General features: G+C 45.8%; 1 protein-coding gene across 1 annotated transcript in view; it reads right to left on the bottom strand.

Annotated features, from left to right (window-relative positions):
• LOC138521051 (hepatocyte nuclear factor 4-beta-like) overlaps positions 1-27,430 on the bottom strand; it is a 395,333-nt gene that overhangs the window by 37,286 nt on the left and 330,617 nt on the right. Inside the window, exons 5-7 of the mRNA XM_069633573.1 lie at positions 18,097-18,252; positions 16,211-16,298; positions 12,383-12,535 (exon numbers count right to left, since the gene is read on the bottom strand). Coding sequence (XP_069489674.1) covers positions 12,383-12,535; positions 16,211-16,298; positions 18,097-18,252 — 397 coding nt within the window. The remainder of the gene's footprint in view (positions 1-12,382; positions 12,536-16,210; positions 16,299-18,096; positions 18,253-27,430) is intronic.

The following is a 27,430-nucleotide window of genomic DNA, read 5'->3' as shown; positions in this document are numbered from 1 at the left end:
GATTTGACAAACTTTTGGGAAGTCAAGCCTTTATTTGATATTGGATTGTTTGTCCTAGTCCAGTTCAAAGAGGAAATTGAAATCCACATGACGACAATCGGTGCAATTTGGCTGCGGTCTATAATTTATTCTTTTGAACATCCCAAAATTCTTCATTATCCACAGTAGGTTCATACACATTACCGCATTTTTTCCATAGCATTTTCTTGAAGCATCTTTACTTTTATAAGAAACTTGACTACTACTTTTACACAGCAAATATTTCAACAGTTCTGTTATTGGGCATAGAAAAATAAAGCCTCAAAGGGAAAGCATGTTTACCAGTGTGTTTGTTGACCAGTACCTGAAGATGTCTACATCATTGACTAATCCAGATTCTTCCAGAGTACCAAAGCATACTGAAAAAGACACATTTAATGCATAACACAAATCATTTCAATGTAAGCCACATTCTACTTGCTCTCAATATGTTCATGAGGCCACTAAGCAGTAGAGAGAGCACACAGATCTGCGCTCAATTAATAGCGTAAAGGAAAAAACAAGCAAAATAATCCTCAACTACAATAAAATATAGTGAAATGTGGAATATACTTGCTCTCATCCCATAAATTAATCGCGACCTGAAGAAATAACCTAGAGCATCTCATTTGAACTCTTTCTCTGGAAGTATCATTTTATTTTAAAAATTTATTTATTGGCATTTGTGGTTATATGCATTGTACATTTTCTATGGTCAGGTCCTTAACTCAGGTTGACTGACTTACTTGCAGTTAACATTCCATTATATTCAAAAATGGCTAACAACATTTATACAACAAAATAACACTAACTGTCTCCTTATGGGGGATAGCTGGAGGTTAGTCTGTCCCTGGAGGGGGGGGTGGGCGGTCGACCCGGCTTGGGGGGGTCATCGGGAATCTTTCTTGAGATGGCCTGGTTGACGGGGGGCCGTATTCCGATATTTGTCCATTCTAGTGGGTCAATAGGGTATTCGGGTTCATTGTTCAAGGGGGTTTATCATCGGAGGATCGAAGTATTTTAGACATAGTGTCTTTCCATGCCTCCAGTGCCATGCTTGATTCTTCAGTGGATCTGGCTATGCTGTCTTCCCAGGCTCTGGTTTCAGCGTTTGCCCACCTTTCCAGTTCGATGCGCCAAGCTTTACAACTCGGACCCGCAGGTTTTTTCCATGCCATGGCGATGGTCCTTTTGGCTGTTATACATAACAGGTCCATCAATTTCACAGTGTGTTTAAGTTTGGCTAGCCTGGGGTAGCTACCCAGGAGGCATTCTGCTGGGGTCCATTTGTATCTTGTAACTTCAGCTGCTTTGCAGGTCTGCTTTACCTTTGCCCAGAGAGTTTGTGTCTTAACGCAGTTCCATAGCATATGGATCAGATCTGCTCCTTCCGTCCCGCACCAGTTACATTGTGCTTGATTGGTCTTATTAAACTTTGCTATCTTACTTGGGGTCAGGTAGGTGCGGTACAGCACATTGATTTGTATTAATCGGAATCTCTGGTTCCTTGACACCTCCTTTGGGAACGACAATGCCCTGAGCCATTCGTTGTCAGACATTTCCTGTCCCATGTCCGTTTGCCAACGGGTCCTCATTGCTTCGCTTCGAGGGTTGGGGATGTTGCGCAAAATACTGTATATCTGTGATACCACCTTCCCACCATCGTTCAGGTTGTACATCAGTGTCAAGAAGGGATCAGCCTCCGGTTCTTCAGGCCAGGTGGCCCATCTCGATCGGGCTATGTTCCGGAGCTTTTGGTACCACAGGAATTGTCCGGCGTGGATATCTTCCTTCTCCCGTATTTCGGTAAATTCTCTAAATGTGCCGCCCATGTAGAGGTCGCCCCAAGTATATAGCCCCTTCCTTTCCCACGATCTGATGTTGTTCAGGCTAACGTCTGTTTCGCTCAGGCCAGACAATATTGGCACTTCTTGGAAGTATGGTTGTTTCAGATGCTGGATCATCATAGCTCTGTGCCATATTTTCTTACCCAGGTCTGCCAGGAATGGTGGTCTGCACATAAGGTTTTTAGGGGCCCAGATCAGTTCTTTCAGCCGAAGCGGCCTTATCAGCGCTTGCAGCAGGGGGGACTCGGAAGTGACATTGTCTGCTAGCCATTTGGATACATGGCTCAGTTGGGCCGCCAGGTAGTATTTTTCTAAACTTGGTAGTTGAATTCCACCCTGCTCGTACGGCAGGACCAGCGTGGATAAGGCCACCCGGTGTCTGCCATTTCCCCACAGGAATTCCTTGATTATTGCGTCAAGGAGTTGGAAGAAGGGTTTTGTGATGTAGAAGTGCACATTTTGAAATCCGTATAGGAATCTGGGGAGAATGATCATTTTAGCTATTGAGGCCCTTCCTAGTATAGACAATGGGAGCTTTGCCCAGAATTTTATGGATTTCCGAAGTATGGGTACCGCAGCCTTCGTATTGTGCTCATGCATCAGCTCCGGGGTGTGCATTACCAGGATCCCAAGGTAACGGAAAGCCGTCGTCCGCCACTCGACACCCACCTTGGGGAGTTCATCGGTACTTCTATTTTTCAATCCTGCTAGTGGGAACAAGCAGGATTTGGTTTTGCTGAATTTAATGCCAGAGTATTTGGCATAATTGTCAAGAACATCCAATATTGTCGGGACATTCTTATGGGGGTTATTTACGTATATCAGGACATCGTCGGCATATATTGAGATTATGTGGTCTATTCCTGCCAGTCTAATCCCTGCATCGAAGAACTGCTTTCTAAGATAAATTGCTATGGGTTCCAATCCCAGGACGTAAAGCATGGGAGAGAGTGGGCAGCCCTGCCTAGTGCCCCTTTGGATGTCCCAGGCTTCCGACACGTATTTCCCGGATTTAAGCCTAGCCCTCGGATTGTTGTATACGATCTTAACCCATTTGATGAACCTTTGGCCAATTCCAAATCCCTCCAAAACCGCTATAAGCCACTCCCAGTATATGGAGTCAAACGCCTTAATGGCATCCAGAGATAGTAGTGCTAGTTGTCATCACATGTGTTGGTTTGGGCTATGATATGTTGAAGCCTTCGCAAGTTCAGGGACGTGCTTCGGTCGGGTATGAAGCCATTCTGGTCTATGTGTACGACGTCTCCAATCACTTTAGAGAGTCGGTTTGCTAGGATCGTCGTCAATATTTTAACGTCATAATTTAGCATAGCGAGCGGTTGGTAGGAGTCGCATTTATCGGGAGGTTTATCAGGCTTGAGCATTGGTATCACCAGGGTTTCTCTCATGCTGTCTGGTAGGATGCCTTCTTCGTAGGCTTCTAAGAAGACCCGGTGTAGTAGGGGGGTCAGGGAAGGTTCAAATGCTTTATAGAACTCGGGGGGGAGCCCATCGGTCCCCGGGGTTTTACATGTGGCCAGGGAGCGAATGGCTTCTGTTATGTCCTCTTGTGTGATGTCAGAGTCTAGGGTGTCGGATCGTGTTGGCGATAGTCTGGGTAGCCCTATTTCTTCTAAGGTGTCCAAGATTTGTTCTTGCGGGACTTTTTCTGTATGTGAGTATAGTCTGGCATAGTAAGCTTTAAAGGCATCATTGATGCCCTGTTGGGTTCTATGTTCTACACCATGTTCATCCTGTAGTATCGTGGTTATGTGTTTAGGGTGCTCTCTTTTACAAAGCCAGGCTAGTAACCGGCCAGGTTTGTCAGCTTCTGAGTGTGTTCTGTTTGTTCTGCTTATGAAATCAAATTTGGCTAATCTGTCCCATGCCCCTGAGCAGTCCTCCCTAAGAGTTCTAAGGTTATTTTCCCTCCCGGGGGTATCTACTGGGGTGGATTCAAGTTTTAATATCTCGCATTCTTTCTGTTCAAGTGCGGTCTTTAAGGTTCTTCTGATTCCTCTGGCTTTCGCTATAACTTCCCCTCTCGTGACTACTTTAAGGGCGTCCCATAGTGTACTGGCATGTTCAACACTACCTGAGTTTTCCGTTATGTAGTTCTCTATAACTTCATGTAGTTCCTTCTTGAAGGCTGGATCTATTAAGGGCTCGGCGGGCATTCTCCACATGGGGATGGGTGGTCTGGGGCTGTTGTGTTGCCAGTCTAGCAGAAGAGGGGAGTGATCGGAGATAGTCCTCCCTAGGTATTGCGTATCTCTTACTTGGGGTAGGTGTTCTTTGCTTATGAAGAAGTAATCGAGCCTGGTGTGGAGTTTGTGAGGTGATGAGTAGTATGAGTAGGCCCTTTCGACTGGGTGTAATTCCCTCCACGTGTCGGTCAGATCTAGTTCCTTTAATAAGGTGACTAGGGATAGAGTGGCTGCGGAGGGACCCTTCTGTGGGGACCAGGATCTGTCCAGTTCTGAGTCATGGACACAGTTAAAGTCGCCTCCCCACAAAAAGAAGCCCTCCCTGTACTGCACCATCTTGGAACCTAATGTTTTCAGGTGGTTGGGGATGTTGTTATTGGGGAAGTATGAGTTAACTATGCAGATCTCTCTGTGCTCGAGGGTGCCCCATATTATGAGGTATCTGCCCTCTGGGTCCGTTTCCGTTTTATGCAGGTGGATTGGTGTCCGTGGGTTGATCCAAGTGTAAACCCCTCTGGCGTATTTAGAGTAGGGTGCTCCAAAGCCCTGTCCCCCCCAGTGCTCATTAAGCTTTGCGTTTGTTTCCGTGTTGCAGTGTGTCTCTTGTATCAGGGTTATGTCTACTTTTTTCCTGCGTAGGTAGGATTTGATTCTGTTCCTACGAAGGTAAGTGCCCAGGCCCCTCACGTTCCAGGTTAGTATCCTAATGTGCGTTGCCATCTAGGTTATGTTGAAGACACGGGAGGGTCTTGTTCTCCCTGAAGTGTTTGCAATCTCATCTAGGGCCTCAAAGTCATCGCTTGCTCGTGGATTCCAGCCCCTCTCAGCCGCCGTTCCAGCCCACCGGCCCTCCAGTTGTGCTTTTTCATTTAGAGACCTACTAACTATTTCAACTACCATTCCGGGGAATGGATTAACACTACAAATCAACAAGAAGAAACTGCCCCCAGCAGTTGTTTCAAACTCACAACGCTCGGGGGCTCCCAAGCCTTCCATACCTCTCCAGGTCTTCGGGTTCGGGCAGTGTGTAGCTGCGTTGACTACACCTTGTCGGTTGGGGGGGTTCAGCAGCTGTCTTGTGAGTGGGGCTCCTGTTTCCTGCCCAATCTTGTTGTTTCCTTGATGCGGGTTTGGATTCAATCTTTGCGTTCGGTTTCATTTGCATTGGACTCTTGCGGGATCATCATTTGCTGCTTTTCGCCTGCTCCTCAGTGTCTTCCGCTAGGTTATTGTGTTCGAGCCATAGGTTTGCTGCGATTGGGGTCTCCAAGAAGATCGCCTTCCCTTTGTGTATTATTTTAAGTCTTGCTGGGTACAGCAACATGTATTTAAGATTCAGTTTGCGTAGTCTGGCCTTTATAGGTACGAAGGAATTTCTTGCCCGCTGCACCACCGGCGTGTAGTTAGGGTACATGACTATTAATGCATCATTTCTTTTGATCTCTCCCCCTTCTCTGGAGAACCTCAGTATAGTCTCTCGGTCCCTGAAATTCAAAATTTTTGCAATCATAGGTCTTGGGTAGGACCCTGGGGGTGGCCGTTTCTGGAGAGATCTGTGGGCACGTTCCACGGAGAACCCCTGGGTGAGGTTGCCTGCCCAATTTCCTGTAGCAACAGCGATTCTATGAATTCTGTGGGGTCTGAGCCCTCCATGCCCTCTGGGATTGCCAAGATTCGAACGTTTTTCCGTCGGGCCCGGCCTTCTGCTTCCTCGGATCTTGCTTCTAGTCTTGCCACCGTTGTTTCTAGCGCTTTGACTTTCGCTTGTAGCCCCTGCGTCGCCTCTGAGGTCTCACGTGTGGTGACTTCTGTGGCGGTGACTCTTTCAGCTAGGTTTCGGGCATCTTGCCTTATTAATTGGAGGTCTGATATTATTTCCCCCCTCATGTCCTCCACCGTTGTTCTCAGTGCTGCGATTGCCTGAAGGATCTGTGAGTCACGAGTGTCCGCCGCCGGTGGTGGTGCCTCGGCCATGTTGTTCTCTGCGTGTGGTATCTGCTGTTTTGGTTTGGAAGTGGTAAATGAGTCCATCGTTATATTTTTTGATCTGCCTTTGGGAGGAGACATTACACCGCCTGATGGTTCTGGTTTTGCCAGTGCCAGTTTTTGGTTAGTAGCCCCAATGAGTTGTAAGGATCTCTCCTCCGGGGATCGTTTCAGAGCTGGCTCACACCTTAGTTTGGTGTTCGTGCTCTCCCCCGTTGGCCGTAAGGGGTGGTTAGGTGGATCCGCGGTCCTGCTACAACCGCGTCACCGTCCGCCGGTGGCGCCCTCCCGGCGCGATCCACAGCGGATTGTCCGTGGCCTCACAGTTCGGGTAGCTGGGTGGACGATAGCCCTCCCCGGGAGTTGGTGGTGTGGGGCAGGTCCGAGGTGCGACCTCAGTTGTGTCCCCGTCTTCTTGGGTCTCCCCCCCAACGCTATCCGCAATGCATTGGGTGTTGCCGCACAGTGCAATTGGTGGGGTGGGCGATGGCCCCCGCCGGTGGGTGATGGTGTGGGGCCGTGTGCCCGCTCGTAAGGGTAGGCACTTACTTCTGGTATGCTGGTCGGGGATGCGGTTGCCTTTCCTAATCCGGGCTTTGTCCCGGGCTGGGGGATCCGTGGGTTTCCGGCTGGGGCCCTCACCGATACCCAGATGCGTCGCTTCTGCGTGTGCTCGCGCCGGCGGGCCGGCGGGGACAGGGATCGGAGGCGCAGGATCCCCGAGGGTCCTACCGCCCGCCGCCTCTCTCCGCTTTCTGGTCGCCGCGAGATTCTCCGCTTTCTCCCTCCGCGGGGTGGTGCAGCAGGGGCCCGACGGTCGTTCGCTTCCTGCGCTTGGTGGAGGAGTGTGGTTGTGGCCGCAGTCCGCCCTTCGATCCTACGCTCCCGACAGGCCGTAGCGTTGTGGGTCCCTCGGTCAGGCCGCCATCTTGGACGTCATGGGGGGAGTCTCAGGGCGCTTCGTTTTCGACGTTGCCCGCGCCGATTTTCTCCGGTATTTTCGTCGATGCCCCAGAAGTGGTTCGTCTATGGCTCAGCTGAGTTTCAGCATCAGAGCTGCATTATGTCAGCCGCGATTGTTCGCGCTTCAGGATAATGGGCAGGAGCTTCGTGGAGATCAGTCTTCACTTCATGCGTGCTGGCCACGCCCCTCTCTGGAAGTATCATAAGCAGATTGTGGATTAAGTGGCCTTCATCCTGGGACCAGAGAAGACATGTCTTATCCTCAGCACCTGCACCATCATGATTGCGCAGGGAAACCTTAGCTTCCTGAGGTCTCCAAGCGTCAGGGGGATGCGACTACGTATACACTTCTCAGTCACAGGTTCCACAAATCCATGTTGGATAAATGCTTTCTTTTAGTTGTGTGCAAAGGTTAAGACATGCTTTCCTGATACAAACTGTTTCTTTAGCATAATCTGGTGTAAAACAATATCCTCTGGTGTCCCCTGAGAATTAGGGGTGGTATCGATGCTCTATAGGTCACAGCATTACACTATGACAAATGCATCCCGGATCTGTGCGCGTTGTAAATAACCAATAAAAAAATCTCAACTATGTCAAATGTATATACACGCAAACACACCCACACCTTACATCGAAACATATACATGTATCTATGTTAGATATTGATGTAAAAGTGTGTGTCAATTAATAGCATACATACTTGAAGAACATTTCATATACAAGCATTCTGGACAAAAACTCTGTATGCCTTATCAAAGTTAATAGTAATTCACATGTACTTTAGTTGTGTGTACCATGTCTGCAAGCTATATCAGCTGTTAATAGCTAATGAGCCCAAGTTAATGCCCTGATAAAAACAAGCATTGGCAATGCCAACAGTCTGGGCTTTTTTGTAGGCATGGCAAAGGCACTTGTCCGCCACTACCGTAGTGGTATTATCTGATCATTGATGGTAGTAAGTGTAAAATGGAGTGAATACCTGGGCATCTAACTGCTTGTTCCTGGCAAATGCCCAATACCTATACATATGCCAAAACTGTTGCCTTTGCCAATTCTTGTCTTTAACAGGACTTGAGTGGAGGACAAACAGAGTTTTTATAAATCGAGAGGCTGAAGGAAGTCCATGTTATGACATTTTTATGACACTAGTAGCATTTTTACAGCTCTATTTATGCCATTAACTCTCAAAAGAATGTTTTACAAAAGACACTGGCAGGCACTTTGAGTGCAAGGTTTGGTGGTAAGGCTTCAATAAAGCAAGCTCAAACCCCATGAGGAGGTGTTTTGTAGGGGAGGGGAAGGCACTGGGTGGGAAAGGCCGTAGGGATTACCATGGTCATGGGAAGTCAATGGGTGGGCAAATAACCAACCAACACCTACAAGCCTTGTGTCCCTCCTAATATGGCATTTCTCCCTATCTGAAATGTAATATAGTTTTGTCCACCTACTAGCCAACTAATAGCACAAACTAATGAGGGTGTTAATGAGGGCTCAATGACATTAGCAGGCCATCAAGGGTTGACTGGCCTGTGGGGAACTCCGGGGATTTCCCGGTGGGCCTCTTCACCCTGGGCTTCCTTTGTGTGGTAACCTATTTTATTTCAACATTTTCTCACAGGAAAAGTGTTGGACTTGTTGAAAATGTTTAATATGGGGCCACTTTGAAAATTATTTCCAGTGCCTGTTTTGGTTTGCAGTCTAGACCTGCAGGGCAGTATAGGCAGTAACGGCAGGCTATAAGGCGATTAGCACCCAAGAAAGAGGGCCTGGCTGAAAAAAATGGGCAGAAAAAGAAGGTTTTCAAGCTCAGAAATCAGCATAGTTTTTAAAATTGCATAACGTGAAGTAGAAAAGGGTTAAGTTGTTGTCATTGATAGTTGAAATGCATGCTGTGTGCGAAAAGGAAGAGAGGAGCCAGTTGCGGGTGCACGAGGCGTAAGGAGAGTGGAGGCAAGGAGGATGATGGAGGCTGGGCAGTCCTTGTGGAGATAGTAAGTGAACTGGTGGTCCAATTGTGCTTCGAGCTATGCAGGCCAATAGTGGTAAAGTGTGCACATCGAGCCTTTCGTTTGGCTGAAGCATAACCTTCAGGATGCTAATTCTGCATAAATTTAAACCTTCTTTCCATCAGCATTAAAAGTATAGGCATTTGTTATCTTTCCCTACAACATGCTAATATTCACTTTAGGGAACATTGTAAGTTGTGCATACATGCAAATTGTAAATGGTGCATACACACTCACCTTAATAAATTACAATATCTATGATGGTGCACAAAAGTGCTTAACATTCCTTCCTTTCAACATGTGTTATTATTTTTATTTCGCAGTTGCTTTATACCGTGCTACACTGCGGACACGCCACTTCAAAATAAATTCACCATGGAGACCGCAATGGAGGTTTACATTGTTTCAGAACTATTATTATAAAAATGATTAATGAGTACATTTTTTACTTGTATGGAAGGGACCCTAATCACCTTACCCCAAAGCAGGGCCACGGCTTAAGGAATGATTGCACGTTTGTATGCAAAGCAAGTTTATTGTACAATCGTCCGGAGAGGGGCTAGATGATGCTATAGAGTCAAAGCAACCCGAGTCTCACAGAACCACATAAATTGACATGTTATAAATATTTTTGTAACAGTTAAAACACTGCCATATATTTGATTACAATCCACCCCCATACTTGATTGGTCAAAACCTACACAAAGAAATCCAATCTTTTATCTAATTCCGCCATTAGTTTATTAATGCGGATCTGTGATGGAGCACACTATAGCTTACCAGCTGTCTGTATTGCACGTGTTTGCCGATGTCATTTGGTCTAAGGGAAATATCTAAGATGACTATTAATATTGCATATGGCCAGATGAAAGGAATTTAGGCTCTAAGTCCAGACTCATGTCTGTGGAAGAGAGAAGTGAATTCTGTGTCAGTTTGGTTCACAACACACCTTTTTCCAGTATATTGAGTCACTTCTGCTAACCCATCACAAATTGCTTGTGAAGATTAGTCCACATTCAGTGGACACGAAATTGTCATTGGTTTATTTGTATTTTTTGTCTCCTTTTTTATATAATAAAATATTTATTTTTGTACATTGAAATTTAGAATACAAACATATTGTGTTGGTTATAAGACCTTGGGTATGTCCATGCAGGAGGAATAGGTTTTGAAAGGTTGGTGTATTGAGTACGATTGAGGATGAGAGTTCAATGGTCAGAGTCACAGAAGTTATACGTGTCTCCCTCAGAAGCTTTTTTGTCTACATTTCTATTCCGGTTGAGGGAGGCATCAGTGCGGACCCCACCTTTTTTAGGGTGCGAAACTACCAGGTCATAAACCCTTGCCCAGTTTTTCAACTGGTTGATTAATCTTTATTCCTCCACCGCCCTTCAACCCTGAAGAACTAGATTTTCCCAGTAGCTTAAAATTCACCACACAAACTCTTGACTCCAAAGTTTAATGAATTCATAAAGGCTCACTACGGATAGATCTATACATTCCATGTGTATGTATCTCAGTGTGCATGCATGTTTAATGAATATTGGGCCTCATTACGACCCTGGAGGAAGACCATGGTGCTATTAGCACCATGGTCCATGCCGGTAAATTACCGACTCCGCCATGGAATTACCACCCCATTACAAGGTTGGCGGGGCGGTAATTCCCCCTTCCTCCATGGCCCTTCCCCATTCCCATTTTTGCCCCATAGGGCTCAATGGGAATGGGGAAGGCGCTAAGTACGGTGCCGCAAATTGTGGCACTGTAATTAGCACCAAGGTCCCTTTAGGTTTAGGTCGGGTCCCGCAAAGTGATCTCGTAATTAGGCACTAATAGGTTAAAGGCGCCGCAGCCTTTTACGGCGCCGTTAACCCATTAGCGCATGGGTCGTAATGAGGCCCATTGTCTCTTCTTTACAGTGGGACCTTCGTGACCAGTCCCCTTCCTCGCATGCGCATTATGAAACTGCTCGCCACCCAGCCTCTAGGCACTTCATCGCACACCATATCTGGATCGTGTTTTATATTTCATTGGTGGTTTTGGCATTTATCTTGCTACACGCATGTAAATCTAACATGCATCAATCTTGAACACAAAGCAACATTTGAAGTAACACATCCCATTCACATTTAACTACACTGGATACATATAAAATGGTAACATCGCAGCAACTTTGCTGCACCCCAGTCATAAATATGCAATGTGAACCCCTCTTCATCAATGGGCCCTTTCCGGACCACCCCAGCAAACTCAAGGAAAGTGAATGTCTTGTCCAAGCAGTGAAGGCATCACATACACACAATGTAGATGTGCCTTTTTGTGGTGATCAACTTGCAGAGAAAAATATCATCTGCCTGTCACTAGGTGGCACTAGAGATGCAGTGCAACTGCCCCTTCAGCATACAATCAAAAAACAAAACTAGACCTTGAAGTCATGAAAAGCTAGAAGGAATGTTTAATGTGAGATGCTGAAGGGCTTTAGAGCACATTAAACTATGGGGACCAATGACCACCTCAGTGCTCTATGATGTAGCTAAACATGAAGCCATTACCCCCCTCTCTCTGTAATTATGTATGGATCTCATACGTCTTTCCCAATCCCTGCCCCTCCCGAACACCCTCGGCCTACTTCACATGTGTAAAGGCACCAGGAAAGTACCATGGCTAGGCGAACCCAAAAGGCAATGTCATCAACCTTGCAGGGTTGCGGAAGCAGACAGCGCCATCAGAGCAAGCAGATACGAGATTTGTTATTAAAATGTTGCCGGGGAGGCGGGAGACAAAGGAGGGGGGAGGAGGGTGTTGCTTTTGGGAGTCAAATGTCTCCTTGTCAAGGTTGGAAACAGATCCTTACTCTGGCCCAGAGTTGTCCCACGTAGATGGGAGCTACGAACACGCCAGGTAAGTGCACATACCTTGCTTAAACCCTTCCGGAAATGTTGCCTATATAGCGCAAGGGGTTAAATCTGTGAAGTGAGAAATATTTCAGTGATCAGAGAAATACTGGCACGTGTATTGGCTGCGAGCATCATTTGAAATCTTGGCTTCTCCTTTGCATTATAAGGCTTCCTAATTGTCTTCCTCTATGTAATCTCTGATTTCCCCCTCGCAGCCTGTGCAGACCACAAGTACCAGAATGCAAAGGAAAACACCAAAGTCAGTAGATGGGCAAGCCTTGAAGATCCTTTCACCTGTTGACTATCTCTTTGAACCTGGTATTATCCAATTATGCAAACAAGGTTCAAATAAAGGTGCACTGTTATTTATGATCCCTCCCTACCGTGCACAGTGAGGTTGAGAGTCGGACACCCCAGTCGGAAAGGAAAGAGGGAGGTCCAAGAGGAAATCTTACCAGGGTCAAAGAATATGATTGCTTTGAGGCACGCGTGCTCACTGTCATCAACCTGTATCTCCCTCAAAGGCTTCACCAGCTCGTCCAGGATCCGGGTGGCGACCCGAGCAATTTCCAGCTCCGGGCAGTGCATCGGGATGATAAAGTCATTTCCTGCATAGAGCGAAAGGCATGGAGTCAATCACTACTTTTTCAAATACACAGCAAGACCCCACACCCTCCTGCCCGCTCAATCCTGCTCCCACCATTACAGCCTTTGAGTTTCCCTCTTCCAAATAACACAGTGGGGCCGATTCATGGAATAGTTGCCCAGTTCAAAGTGAATTTGCACTGACGAAAAGTGACTTTGCACAGCCGACACAAACCCTGGTTCATGAAACCGTGCAAAGTGTATTTTTGCTGTGCAAAGTCTGTGCAAAGTCATCAGCAGATAGTCATTTTGCAGTAAGACATAACTTTACACGGACTTTGAACGGCAAAAATACACTTTGCACGGTTCCTTGAATCAGAGTTGGCTGTGCAAAGTCAAGTCGGCTGTGCAAAGTCACTTTTTAGCAGTGCAAATTCACTTTGAACCAGGAAAATATTCAATGAATCGGGCCCAATGTGCTTATTCTCGATGAGCTATCAGTAAACTTTAAATACCCGGCTTTCTAGTGTAGAGGGCTGTACATGGCATTATGGGCGCTAAAGACCGACTTAAATGTCTGATAGCAGCAAGTGCATTTCATGAGATTTATGGGCACCTAACACTGGGTACAACCTTATGGTAGGTTCTATAAAGCAGTTGAACCCCCACTGCTCTTGATTTTATGAAGTGTATATAATATATAGTAGTTTTGTGCATACATTTATGATATGGCATTTATGACGCACCTATACACAAGTGTTTCAAGGCGCGACGAGGAAAGTGAGGGAACAATGGGAGAACGGACAATGATCCTACTAGGCCTGGTGTCATTCAGATTGTGCAAGTGCATGGGAAGGGGGCTGGGACAGTGCAGTACATGGGAAAGATGATAACAATAAGTAAGTAAACGGCCAGCATGTGGCAAGTGCATGGGTAAGTGTGGGCATCAGGTGTCAAGGGCTGGTAGGGGGAACTGTAGAGACAGTCCCCAAGTGCAGGGGTTGCCAGGTGGGCAGTGCCGGTGTGTGACGCTGGTAGGGAAGGACCTGGGCCCGAGATCAGAGGGTGCCCAGGTAGCCAGTGCAGTTCCGGTTACAGCCAGGAGGTCAGCAGAGGAGAGGAGGAGAAAAAGCAGAAGCAAAGAGAAAGGATTTGAGGTGCTTACGGAACCAGAGATGGTTCTCCTCAAGTTTAAGGGAGGCAGGGAGGCTGTTCCAGAGGGAGGCAGAAGCCGAAGAAAGAGATCTACCACCAACTCATTGCTTGGAGAAGCGACTGACCCTGAGGGAGTTGGAGGCAGATGAGCGAAAAGCTCGAGAAGGAAGATTATTTAGAAAGAGAGAGTTGAAGGTATTGCGGTCCCAGGCCCCAGAAGGCCTTGTGAACAATGCAGAGGATTTTGAACTTAATCCTTGCAGCCACTGGGAGCCAGTGCAGCGATTTCAGTCCTGGACAGATACGATCCCTGGGCTTGAGGACAAGGACAATTCTCGCAGTCCTGTTCTGGATAAGTTGCAGAGAGCGGAGAGTAGAAGCAGGCAGATTTAGAAAGAGGCTGTTACAATAGTCCAGCCTAGAGAGAACCAGAGCTCTGGAGACAGTGAGCTTCTGGGGGAAGGAGAGGAAAGGTAGAATACCTCTGAGGAGGTGCAGCTGGTGGTGTGACTTCTTAGAGACGTCAGAGATGTGAGGAGAGAAGGAGAGTGTGGAGTCGATGACACCGAGGTTTTTAGCCTTGCAGGTGGGAGCAGGAAAAGGTCCAAGAGAGGCCAGCCAGAGAGCTACAGGGAAGGAGGGAGCTGGTGTGCCGATGAGGAGAATCGCAGTCTTACTGGCATTAAGGCAGAGGTCATTGGTGGCACACCACTCCTGGATAGCAGACAGACAATCAGAGATGAGGGTAGGAGAGGAGGAGGCCGAGGATAGCCTGAAAACGAGCAGGGTGTCATCCACATAGCACTGAAAGTTGGGGCAGAGAGCGGCGATGCGGTGGGTAAGAAGTGCCAGGTATTGGTTGAACAGCCAGGGAGAGAGGTTGGACCCCTCGGGGACATCACAGATAGAGAAAAAGATAGCGGAGAGGAAGGACCCAAGTTGGACCTGGGATGGTCGGTCAGAGAGGAAAGAAGTCAGCCACGCCAGAGCCTGACCAGTGATACCCAGGTTGTCTCGGAGACGGTTGAGCAGGATGGCATGGTTGACAGTGTCAAAGGCAGAAGAGAGATCAAGCAAGGTGAGGACGCAAGGGGTGTTAAGGTTGGAGAGCAGGTCTTCACGGATGTTCAGGAGAGCAATTTCTGTGCTTCTGGCAGCACTGAAGCCAGACTGATGGTCATGAAGACAACCAACGGATTTGAATGACTATTATTTTCCACCTGCAATCCTATATACCCCTATGTCCAAAAACCCTTATTTCTCTGGAACTACAAACAAGGATTTGCAACTGGCCAACTGAAATTTGGACCACGTTTGGCTGAATCCATACAGCAAGTCATTTTTTTAAATAGCCCAGACACTGCACACACATATGGACCAGAATTGCCAACATTTGTTCTTGGTGTACCATTCTGTCAATGTCAAAGGACAAACACCAAACAGTAATCCTATGAACTAGTAATCCTATGAACTAGTGTTTGCTCATTGGGATATTCAGAAACCACCTCCCGGGTGAGCAGAGGATATCCGTTCTTATCTAGTGATAAAATAGATGCATTTTATAAACATATGTAGAGTCTTTTTTGGTTGGTAGGGAGTGTGAGAAATGTCATCACAGGCACATGCCTCAGAGCTTGGGTGGGTCCTGGCAGAGTCAGTGATGGGTATGCTTGCCTGGGAATATCTGCATGGCATCGTGCAAGGCTTTTAAACTGCTCCAAATTAGCACCGTAGTGGTCTCGGAGTGCCTGGTTTGCTTGGAGGTTGGCGTATTGTGAGCAAGCTTACAATAACCACACCATACTCTGTGAGGATAAAGGGGAAAAGAGAGGCAGAAGATAAGAGGATGGGAACGTGAGTGAAATGCCACAAACCTAGGGATGGGGTGACGGAGAAGGGCAAGTAGAATGCTTTGTGGTAATTTGGCTGCATGTGGATTCATTAAGGTGGACTGTTGGTATTTTCTAACCATGTGTTCCTTCAAAAGCATTGCATGCGTGGCTCACTTTGGAGAAGTAATAAGTAGTTAGTGTTTGGCTCAAGTTGTTCTCCAGAAGCCCAGTTAAATCATGGTTGCTTATTGACCCGGGGATACCTATTAAATGTTTCCACTGGGCAACTGCCGAATAGTAACTCAGGACTGCCAAGCAAGGAAGCCAAGTGTGGTCTGTTCTAGAATAGAATGTGTGAAAGGTGATGCACAAAAAGCAGGCCGGGCTGCTATGAATCTGTGGACACATTGCAGGATGTGTTGCACGCTTGGCACCAAAAAGAATGGGAATAGTGCAATAGTCTCAAAATACATTTTCTGATTGTGCAGTTACTTCTGAATGCTGCATGGCGCCATACTCGATTCATAACTACCCATTGAAACACAACTCAACAGTACATACTGGCACTTGAATTGAATTCACACCATACCCAGCATTGGTAATGGTGTGGGAGACCGAGTAGAGAAAACCACCACACCTGGAGTGTTGCAGGTTTCACACCCCTGTATATCAAGAAGTTCTACTTTCAGAATCCAGCTTGAGTTGGTTTACCTAGCAGCAGGAAATCCTGATATGGAATCGAGCGTTTGGCCACTCCAAGGAGCAGATGCTCACCCGCGTGCGCTCTCAGCAATGAAACCTGCAAGCACAGCACACAAAGTTAATTAAATGGTGACATATTTGGTGACTCCTCTATTACAATGATTTGAAGAAAACATGTGCGTTACAAAGACTTGAACACAAATTATGGGGATCAGGAGGCCAGGATTTGATTGTAATTCACCAGTTAAACTCAATCATGCAGCATGGCAAGCAAAGCTGAATGGGTTCAAACGTCCATGCAACTTGCAGAAATTTCCATGCGATCACCTGTCTCCTCGTAATGCTTCTTTGTGACGTCAGAAACTCTACTATGGATAGAGATGGATACCTGTGCCTGTCAATTCTATGAAACCAGTAATGGACCTGTTAGTCAGGCTTGCAGTTGCCATTTTATGATCTAATGCCTATATGGTTGTTGCAAAAAAGAAAGAGGGCGCAAATGTAGCGCTATGGACAGAAAAATAGCACTTTACAGACGACTGCATCGTGTAACCATCCCAATTGGCTATTAGAAGTTTCAAACCATCACACACCGTGAACTGACATTTCACATGCAATGCACCACATCATCACTTCTTCATCGCCATAGAGTCAAAGTTAGTCAACAGTCATGTCTGCCACTGGCATGTTATGTGATCTTGTAAAGTGCTCTCCTGATAGTCTGCTGTGCTGTTTGTGATGTAACAATTATTAGCACATGGCTCCCATTATGGAGCACCTGTCAGCCAATCAGAATGTTCATAATGCAGTCTATAAGCTCTGGTACAGGCCTCATTAAAAACACTATGACTCGAGGAGCTGCCTAAAAAGCAGCTCAGAAAAAATGTATTTCACTGGCAGGCAGAGAGGATCATATGCAATTCAATTAATCAACTGTAAGTAACATTGATGTATTACCCCCCCCCACAATGTAAACACTGCCCTTCTTAATTACACAACTTCAGGTGCCAATAGCATTACAGACCTGAGGGCGGGGGGACTTGAGGGTGATGGGGGAGTTATTATGACATGCGATAAGGACCCTTGCACAATGTGTAGCCCTTGGTGTTGCCTTGGAGAATAGCTTGGGGGTGAGCCATTATTTTGTGACAATAACCCTGCACATTGACAATTGCTCTACATGCTACATTGCGTCAGAATCTTCAATATAATTATATTGATTTACATTTCAAGATCACTTTAGCCTTCTGCCTGAGAAAGAAATCCACCCTCAGGAATCACTGGGCACCCTTGCCCCTAAAAAAAGGTGGATATCACACCTGCTTGCTATCCAATAGATAGATCTTAACTTGGGTTCAAAGAGAAGCGATGATGGGTTGCCTTTGGCTCCAAGGCTTTGTGTGTAATAGGAGAGGTTGCGCTGGGTTGATATGGGAAGGGCAGCTCTGAGACCTAATTTGTTTTCAGACTGAAGCCTTAGTAGCTGACCCATGAACCAGATTATCTAACATTATCTAATACAGAACAGTACAGACAAGTATTGTCCCAATCCCTATTGCCTTAAAACCTTAAAATACATCGACTTGTTATTATGCTAATATTTGTAGTGTAGCATAAATAGATATTTGTTTACTACATTTCATTTTATCCTACGCAGCAGACATAGTGAAATAAAATAGCCTGCTTCATGTTTGCCTTAATGAAGGTATTTTCATTTATATATTAAATTTACTCCATCCCCATATAATCAGCAAAAATGGCAGAAGAATAATTAGATCAATTTTCTTTGGGCAAGGGCGACATTTTGATGATCTGGTCACAGTTGTATGTTCTGGACACAATTGAAGCCCATGCTTGGGTGGAGGTCATTGCCTGTGATTGGCTTCTTTACTCACCTGGTCATCCAGTGGAAGTTCACAGAATGCTGGGATGTATTTTGCCCACTCGACCAAAACCAAGAGCTGCTGCTTCATCGATTCACACACATCATTGATAGTTGCAATTTTCTTTGTAGCCATTTCGGACCCGTGAAGTGGACTTAAAGCAGAGTACTGAAAGAGAAAACCCCAGAAACTAGTAATTGCCTTTTGTCAACTCTGGCAACATGAGAAACTCTATGAAAGATTTGACAAAATGTCTACCACGTAAATATGGATTATAAAAGGTAGCTCTGGTGACCTGAATCCACAACCAACATGGATGCTCGATTGTGATGGCTTTTTAAGCAGCTTAGGGTTATTACAGTTTACTGGGCATAGAAGAAACTACATCACACTCTCTAGGAAAAAGCTCCATAAACTACTAGGTAGGATTGTATACTGCAGACTCATCCTCCATATTTAGTTCTGATGCTGCAACATACTTTTTTATTTGTATTGCAATGATAAGTTAAAATCCCCTGATATATATTGGCTTTAGTATAGCACTGACAAGAATATGGCAGGATTCTTCAATTCCCAAATCAATATTAACTGATCGTCCAAATGTCGAATATCTGTCTTGTGTCATGAATGATTCAAATGTAATAACTGCAAGCTAAACAATATAAGTAAATTGCTTACCAAAAACTCCAACTCTGTCATTGTCGAAAATATTGGGACAGCATTAAGAAGTGAGCTTATTGCCCTTTAGTAACGTGGATGCAATCGATGAGGTTTCAGAATAACTCTAACACCAATTAATCAAATCAACAAAGGAAGATGGCAAAGATACTGTTTTATTAACAATTATCTAAAACAGGGAGATACAAAGGGCATCAACGGACGTTCGCCCAGGCTCTCAGCGATTTTCTCATAAAACATCCTTATATGCAAAAGATACATCAGAGGTGATGTCATACTACGTGGCAAATAATAGAAAACCTATCAAGGGTTGGGATTGGTTAAGGGAGACAGCTAAATATACTTTCTATAGGGACTAGGATTGTGATTGGCTACCCACTGTCTGGTGGACAATTAATGCCTACCTCTGAAACATGTAATCTTCAACACTATTAAGTACACAGTTTATCATTGGTCTTCAAACTATAACATGCTCCTGCCATGACTAGAACATCTGGTTCACTTAGCAGCATGTAAGCTCAGACCCAGGTGCCAAGAGGTGGACTTGACTTTCGTCTCCCCACAAAATTAGCCCACCATCTCTCATCACTCATGCCTTCTGCCATGAAGATTGTCTTTGGACTTGGTCTGGCATTATTCCTACTAGAAAATTATACCCTACTCAGGGGAGATAGAGAGAATGCCTGAGGAGGTAGCATCACCTTCATTTCTAAAACCAAACTGGGACTAAGGGCACTCCCTCACTCCACTTTCCCTTCAGGAGAGCTTCTGATTGTCAAATTACCTCTCACAGCATCACGCACAATAATTATGCATCTCGTTTACAGACCAGCTGGCCCCAACTCAACATTTGAAGAAGACATCATCTCCCCACTCACCTGTAACACGAAACATGCTTCACAAGTCATACTATTAGGTGACCTCAACCTAGGCCTTAATGACTCAAAAGATGACAATGCTTCAACTCTTGCTAACACCATCACCGAACTAGACTTCACTCATCGTATTAACGAGCCTACACATTCCAAAGGAAGAACACTGGATTGGCTAGCAGATTTTAGCTGTAACACCAAAATTATGTCCAACGAACAGTGTGCCTGGACCGATCATCACTTGATCTCCTTCATACTACAAGGCAGTGTCCCATCTAACTCAGCGACTCTTTTGACCCCTCCTGCATTTACAAGAAACAAGCGTAATATAACAGTGGAGAAGTTATCACTGCTACTCCATCCTATTACCACTCACACATCTACTAATTCAGACCCATCACCACTTGTAGAACTTTATAACCACACTATCAAACAAGCAATGGACAAAATATCTCCTTTAAAACTGTGCAAAGATAAACCTCAAGCACATCTATATTCATGGTTCACTCTTATCCTCAAAGTACTTGGGCCTCATCACGACCCTGGCGGTAAGTTACCGCCAGGGCCGTGACTTTACCGCCATGGCGCAAACTACATTTACGCCATGGCGGTAAGGGGATTTACCGCCCCATTCCGACCTTGGCGGGGCGGTAAATCCCCAATCCCCATTTACCCTTCCCCATTCCCATTTTTGCCACATAGGGCATAATGGGAGTGGGGAAGGCGTTAATTACGCCACCGTAAATTACGGTGGCGTAATTAACTCCATGGTCCCTTACCGCCATGGTTCTTTACACCTGCTAAAAGCAGGTGTAAAAACCGCCATGGCGGAAAGGGACCTCGTAATTGGCGGAAAGGGGTTGGCGCAGCTAACGCTGCCGCAAACCCCTTTCCGCAAGGGTCGTGATGAGGCAAAAAGAAACATTGAATCACTGTGGAGAACAAGGATAAACTCTGCAAAATCACCACTAGATACAAATCTGAGATCCTTCAAACTAAAGGAGACATTTCTAACAATAGAATCAACAATGCCAACTCAAACACCAGAGAATTCTTCACCATCTTAAAAGAGCTAGAGTCCCCTACTCCTCCAACTGAAACCTTTACCATGGACAAGTCCTGGTGTAAACATTTTCTAAATGCCTTATCCAATCAAAATCAATCTCCTTCAAAAGAAAATCGAAACTAAAATGTTCACCCTCTCTCTGGACCCCCTCTTGCAGAAACTACCACTGGCCCAGACAAAACCAGGTAAATGCTTCCAATTCAGACCAGTCTCTGTTCACGAAGTTGTGACCATAATATCCTCTCTCAAAACTTCTAGATGCCAGGGAGATTCTCGCCCAGCACTGATAATACAAGACAAAGTTAGGGAACTAGTGCCATTCATCACGACATTAATAAACTCTTCATTTCATACATTTACTGTGACTACCAATTTATAAGACACCTGGGTCCTCCCACTCCTAGACCCCAACATCCGACTAACTACAGACCAATAACAACAATCCCATTTCTCCCGAAAATACTAGATAGGGCGGCCTACTTACAGATACAAACTTACCTTGAATCTAACAATCTCTTGGGTTTGCGTCATTGCGTCAATCTGGCTTCAGACCCAAACATGGAACAGAATCAGCTCTAATCAATTTGAAAAACCAAATGGATGACATTAAGGACAATGGCAAACTTGCCCTCCTCCTTCTTTTGGATTTCTCAGCCACATTCGACTTAATGAATCACAAAGTCTTATGTAATCACTTAAAATTAGCAGCACACATTTCCGCCGATACCACGGCCTGGATTCAATCTTTCTTGGAAAATCGAGCCCCCAGGGTTTTTTCTCCAATGCTTCAGCCGAGCCCACACCCATCACATGTGGAGTACCGCAGTTATCGTGCGTCTCTCCTACAATATACAACATATTAACTAAGCCTCTATTTAACGATCTTGACAATCTGGGTGTCTCCTACACTAACTATGCTGACGACACCCAAATTCTCATTCCTATCACTGGCAATCACAACACCGATTCTATCCTGCTTAACAAGATTTACCTTATTATCCAAGGTTTGATGGCCACTCATGGCCTCTGTCTTAACAATGATAAGACAGAGCTCCTTCTCATTGGTTCTACAGCAAGACTAAATAAAATAAGCAACAATTGTAAATCCTTTAATGTTGATGGAAACAACATTACAGTTTCTAAGGAGGTAAAAACCTAAGGCTTTTACCTGGATACTGCCTTAAACTTATCAACGCGTGTAAACCATTCCTGTCGACTTCAAGTTGTACCACCTTGGCCAGGGCCTTAATCTTGTCTAAAATAGACTACTGTATTGCCCTATACTTAGGTTCGAGCAAACAGAATATCCGCAAACTACAGATATTGCAAAATAATGCATAAAGAACTGTGCTAAACTTTCCCAGAACACAACATTTCTCAGCTCTTAGACATAATATTAAATGGCTATCAGTGAAGGACAGAATGAACCTCAAATCTTTATCCCTTTCTTACAAATGCCTCACAAACTCAGCGCTTAAATACTTAGCTGACACATTTTCCAAAAACACATCAGAAATACCTACTAGATCCCTACATGCACATTGCCTCAAAGTTCCCAGATATAAGCTTAAGAAAGCAGGGGGCAGCAGCTTTCCTGCAAAAGGATCCACACTCTGGAACTCTTTGCCAGTGACTTTAAGAGTAGAACCATCCCTCCAAAGTTTCAGGAAAAACGAAATCATGGTTCTTCTCTCAGGATGTTTGATTGTCCATAACATTCCTTACATGTAAATATCTTGAATGTACCTCTGTAAATATTGAGCATTGTGTATTTGATTATGACGATTTTGTAATGTATACTATCCCTTGTATCTTTCCTCTCTGTACCTATGCTACTCCTGTCTGTAACATGTAAATGCACCCAGATACCCCGGGGTTTAGTGTGCAATATAAATAAATAAACAAACAAACAAAGTATCCTTGTCTGTGGAAATATATGGGAGTGCAGGCACTCACTATCATTGTTCTAGGACTCCAAGCTCAACTCTATTTCCATTGTTGGCTCACTTGACAGGAAACCACAATTTGGTCCATTTTGCAGAATTTAAATGTCTTAAATGAATACAACTTGGCACTGTTGGTGTTCTTTCTTTGCACGTTAAGAAGGAATGATTCATCCTTCCCACGTTCACTGCTTTCAAGAATAGATAACCGACCATGGCTGCTTTTGTTTTGATACCAGGCCAGACAGCCTTGCCATGCACTTCCATGATCTCAGCTTATTCTTGCTGTGACACAATTCTCGCCTTTTCTCTCTATGGGTCCTGGCTTACTAAATTCATGACACCGATGTCCAGCTCCTATACAAGGTTGGCTTCACCTGCCGTCAATTCACTACATATAGCCAGCTTCTAAGATTACTTAATCAACTTGCCTTTCTGCATCTGTACAGTTATTGAACAGTTGATTTCCTGCAGCACTTTGCACATGTGCAATCTTCTTTCGCATATGAAAGTTTACTCAATTCTTAACTTCGTCATCAGTTTCTGTAAGATCCATGCATTTACTTCAGCCAGTATTCTCGGGGCGTCACGCATTTTCTTGTGACATCACTAACTTCTCTCTTTGCTCCTTTTTATATTCCCTCTGGGAGTTCCTCCCTCAGATTGTCGTCTTTTGAGGAATACATTCAATAGGGTTTTCTCTGTGGATACCTTCTTTTGAATATCCGCTGTGATATTGACACAACTGCTGGTGTCAAACAAGGCACGATCTCAGGCTTCCAACATACAGGAGGTAGGGGGGTGGGATTTCCTGCAGAGGCCTGTAACTGCTCCTCTACAGTAGGCTGCTGGATACGTAAGCTGCCCCTGCTACTCAGTTGCCTCACCCACCTCCAGTTTTCGTGCCTTCCAAGCTTCTACTTAAGGACTGTGGGTCTGCCCCAGCCATACAGCACTGAGTAGGCCACTCAATTGCTCCACCCACCACATATTTAATCAGTCCTCCTTAGGCGTCCTCATTGCCAGCATCCTCTGCAAAAGACGTGCGAAGACAAGGACCTCACCTGTTTGTGCCTGATAGGATCAAGGGCCGGACCCGCTATCCTGCTTTTTACCTACAAGTTAATTGTTACTATTGCTACTCACCAAAAAACATCGCATGTATCACCTCCCTCCACACCCCACTAGGGTACGAATGGCCAAGTGCCCTCGGCAGCCCAGGCAAGATACCTTAGCCAACTTCATCAATATTACCCTTGCCCCTATCCAACTCCCAAAAACCACATGTACATGCTCTCTCGTGTTGATCGTGCTCGCTCAGCAGTCGCTCATGCTGCAGAGATCACTGACCTCATCTCGTACAACAACCTTGATGTCCTGTACATCACTGAAACAAGGTGTAACCCATCCTCCTCACATGTTTTCAACGTCCTGCTACCCAAATAATACTGCATCTAACATGCTGAACGGCCAGAAAGTGCAGGAGACAGAGTGACTACCATCCACAGGAGCGATTGGCCATGCTCCATCATCCCCTCTATCAGAACAAGCTCATTTGAATGACTCACCTGCCGGTTCCCTCTATCACACAAGGAATCCATCACCTTCCACCTCATCTACAGACCAACTCACAGGAGTGACTGTTTCATTGCAGACATATCCAACTTACTTTCCTCTGTCAAATTAGCACATTCAAATAATGTCTTTCACAGTGATTTCTACGTCCCTGAGACTCAGGCTGACTAGCACACTTGAAGCACAAGTTTCACACTGACCGCTTACATGGACCTTAAGCAAATTGTGCTCTCCCTCCCGCACAATAGAGGCAACACCCTAGACGTAGTTTTCACATCATCCCCCTGCGTCACCTGTGCAGACCCTATCCTACTTGAGTCATCTGACATGCCGCCATCCCATTATCTGTCACCCATTCGACTACGGCTCACAAAGGTCAGGCTAAATGCCCCCTAACTCAATGTCGTTCATTAAAAATGTTCCTGGTCAATGAGCTAGAAGCTAACTCTGCAGACTTCCCCACCACAGGGAATGCCTCAGGCCTCCTGGAATTATTCAGAAACTCTGCTATGAAACTGGTAGTTGCTCATCCCCCCCCTAAAATCCAGCCAGGCCAAGACCAAACCATCGGCCCCATGGTACGCCCCCGAGCTAGCCTTCGGAAAATGCTCAATCAGAGCCCTAGAGAAATGGTGGTGCAAAAACTATAAGTCAGGAGACCTCACCACTCTCAAATCTCTGTGTGCTAACTATAAGATTCTGATTACCGAGGTCAAAGCCTAGAGGCTAGAACCCTCTGCTCCTCTTAACTCCAACTCTCTGATTGTCAAATGCTTCTCCAAGCAAAGCAGGGGGCAGGGTTCTCTCTCTTTGGCTGGTGCCTCTCTCTGGAACATTCTCCCTGCCCTTCTCAGACTTGAGCTGGACCTCCTTAAGTTCCGGAAACTAAACCCTGCTTTTTTCTACCTCTTTCCCTCTTTCCCTTCCCTTGAGAACCACCCCACTGCCACTGAGACTGGCAGCCTGTCCTTCATGAATCTCACATGGTAGCAGGCCTTTTGCCCAGTCGACACTAGTAACTTCCCCCTCAGCACTGCCCTTGTGGGCCCCCTACATGGTGGCTGTGCATTCCACTCTTGGGATCCCTCTGCCCAGCACTTAGCCAGGGGTTTCCTCCCTTGACATTCCTTGCACTTCAGTCCTGGGCTCACCAGCACTTGCCCAAACCTTGATCACTCCCTGCCCTTCCCTTGATATTGATATTGATATTTTATTTCTATCGCGCTCGTACACAAGTGTTTCAGAGCGAAACAAGGCAAGGCAAGGGAGGGGAACACGGGAGAACAAAACAGATCTTACTAGGCCCAGTGACATTGAGAATGCGCAAGTGCATGGGAGAGGGAGAGGGGAAAAGTGCATGGAAGGGGGAAGAAGTGGAAACTGTGAAGCAGAGGAGAAATAGATAAATAACAGATAAATAACAATAAATAAATAATAAATGCAACAAACAGTGGTAGGGCAGCCAGCAATTTGCAAGTGCTAGGTTTAAGGCAGCAGACAGGGTAGGTCTGGTAAGTGCAGGAAGAAAAAGGGGTGTGGGATGTCTGGGTAGAGATACAGACCCTAGTGCAAGGGGGGGCCCGGAGGCAGTGCGGGAGGGTGGCAGGATGAGCAGGTACCTGGGCCCGGAGGACAGAGGGTGGCCACTGCACGGTGCCAAGAGAGAACAGATCAGCAGGGGAGAGGGGCAGCGAAGGCAGAAGAAAAGAGGAAGGTCTTGAGGTGCTTCCGGAACCGGAGATGGTTCTCCTCAAGTTTTAGAGTGGCAGGGAGGCTATTCCAAAGGGAAGCCCCAGCTGAAGACAGAGATCTACCCCCAGCTCGTTTCTTTGAAAAACGACTGACCCTGAGGGAGTTGGAGGTAGAGGAGCGAAGAGCTCGAGAGGGGAGGTATTTGCAGAGGGATAGTTGAAGGTATTTTGGACCCAGGCCCCAGAAAGCCTTGTGGACAATGCAGAGGGTTTTGAGTTTAATCCTTGCATCAACTGCGAGCCCATGGAGAGATTTCAGAGTGGGGGAGATACGATCCAAGGGCTTGAGGCCAAGGACAAGTCTCGCAGTCCTGTTCTGGATTAGTGGCAGAGGGTGGAGAGTAGAGGCAGTTAGATTTAGAAAGAGGCTGTTACAATAGTCCAAGCTATCAGAGTTTGGGATACAATGAGCTTCTCGGGGAAGGAGAGGGAAGGCAGAGTACCTCTGAGGAGGTGCAGTAGGAAATTTGACTTTTTAGAGACCTCAGAGATGTGGGCGGAGAGGGAAAGAGTGGAGTCAAAGATGACCCTGAGGTTCTTAGCCCTTCCCTTCCTCATCTCCTGAACTTCTCCTCACTGCATTTGCACATCCAAATTTTGCAAGGCCTAGTAGAAACACGTTCTCATGTTTCTGTTCTTTTTCTATTGATTTACTCCCTTGTTCCGTCCCCATTTGCGTTGTGGCAGTTGGAAACAGCATTTTGTTGTATAAGCGCCTAGCAAATGCTCAATAAATAACTTAATAAATAAACAAAGCTGCTTACTACTCCACACCCGTGTGGTAGGAGCAAAGCCCTCTTTGAAGTAGTAAAACATTGCACCAAACCCTCACCCAAGACTGAGGTAGCTGCATTTTAGGAAAAATACGACAGAATCACACATTTTCTATTGAATAAATAGATCAAATCTGAGAGACCATCTAATCAACCTCGAGCAGCATTAGCATTCCCTGTACCCTGGCATGCACACTGCCCCTCTGGACTGTATTCTCTACTCTCTTTCTTCTGGATCTCGTAAAAATGATTGATTCCCTCAAACCTACTTACTAATCTGACGATATATTTCCAGCTTCCATCATTAAACAATTGACGTTCCTGGCACTCCATGTGCTCCTCAGCATCATCAAAGCCTCCCTCACCAAAGGATTATTCCCAGACACCCTCAAGATTGGTCTCATACAACCTCTTTTGAAGAAAAAGCCCTAGATCCAGATGACCTGGCCATTACGATCCTCCCATTTATTGGCAACATTTTGGCAAAAGTAGTTGCTACACAGCTACTCGCCAGAATTGAACAACTCGTCCTCCTAAATGACTACCAGTCAGGTTTACGCCCATAGCGTAGTATTGAATCAGCCACCATCCATGTGGTGGATGATGTTCTCCAAGTCATGTATAAGAGCGACTCATGCCTCTACATCCTTGTTGACCTCTCGGCTGCATTCAACACCGTCGACCACTG

Source organism: Ambystoma mexicanum, chromosome 1q, assembly GCF_040938575.1.
Source record: "Ambystoma mexicanum isolate Mex_15411 chromosome 1q, UKY_AmexF1_1, whole genome shotgun sequence".
Taxonomy (NCBI): domain Eukaryota; kingdom Metazoa; phylum Chordata; class Amphibia; order Caudata; family Ambystomatidae; genus Ambystoma; species Ambystoma mexicanum.
The sequence above is the reverse complement of the archived record's forward strand: the minus strand, read 5'-3'. Positions and strand labels throughout refer to the sequence as shown.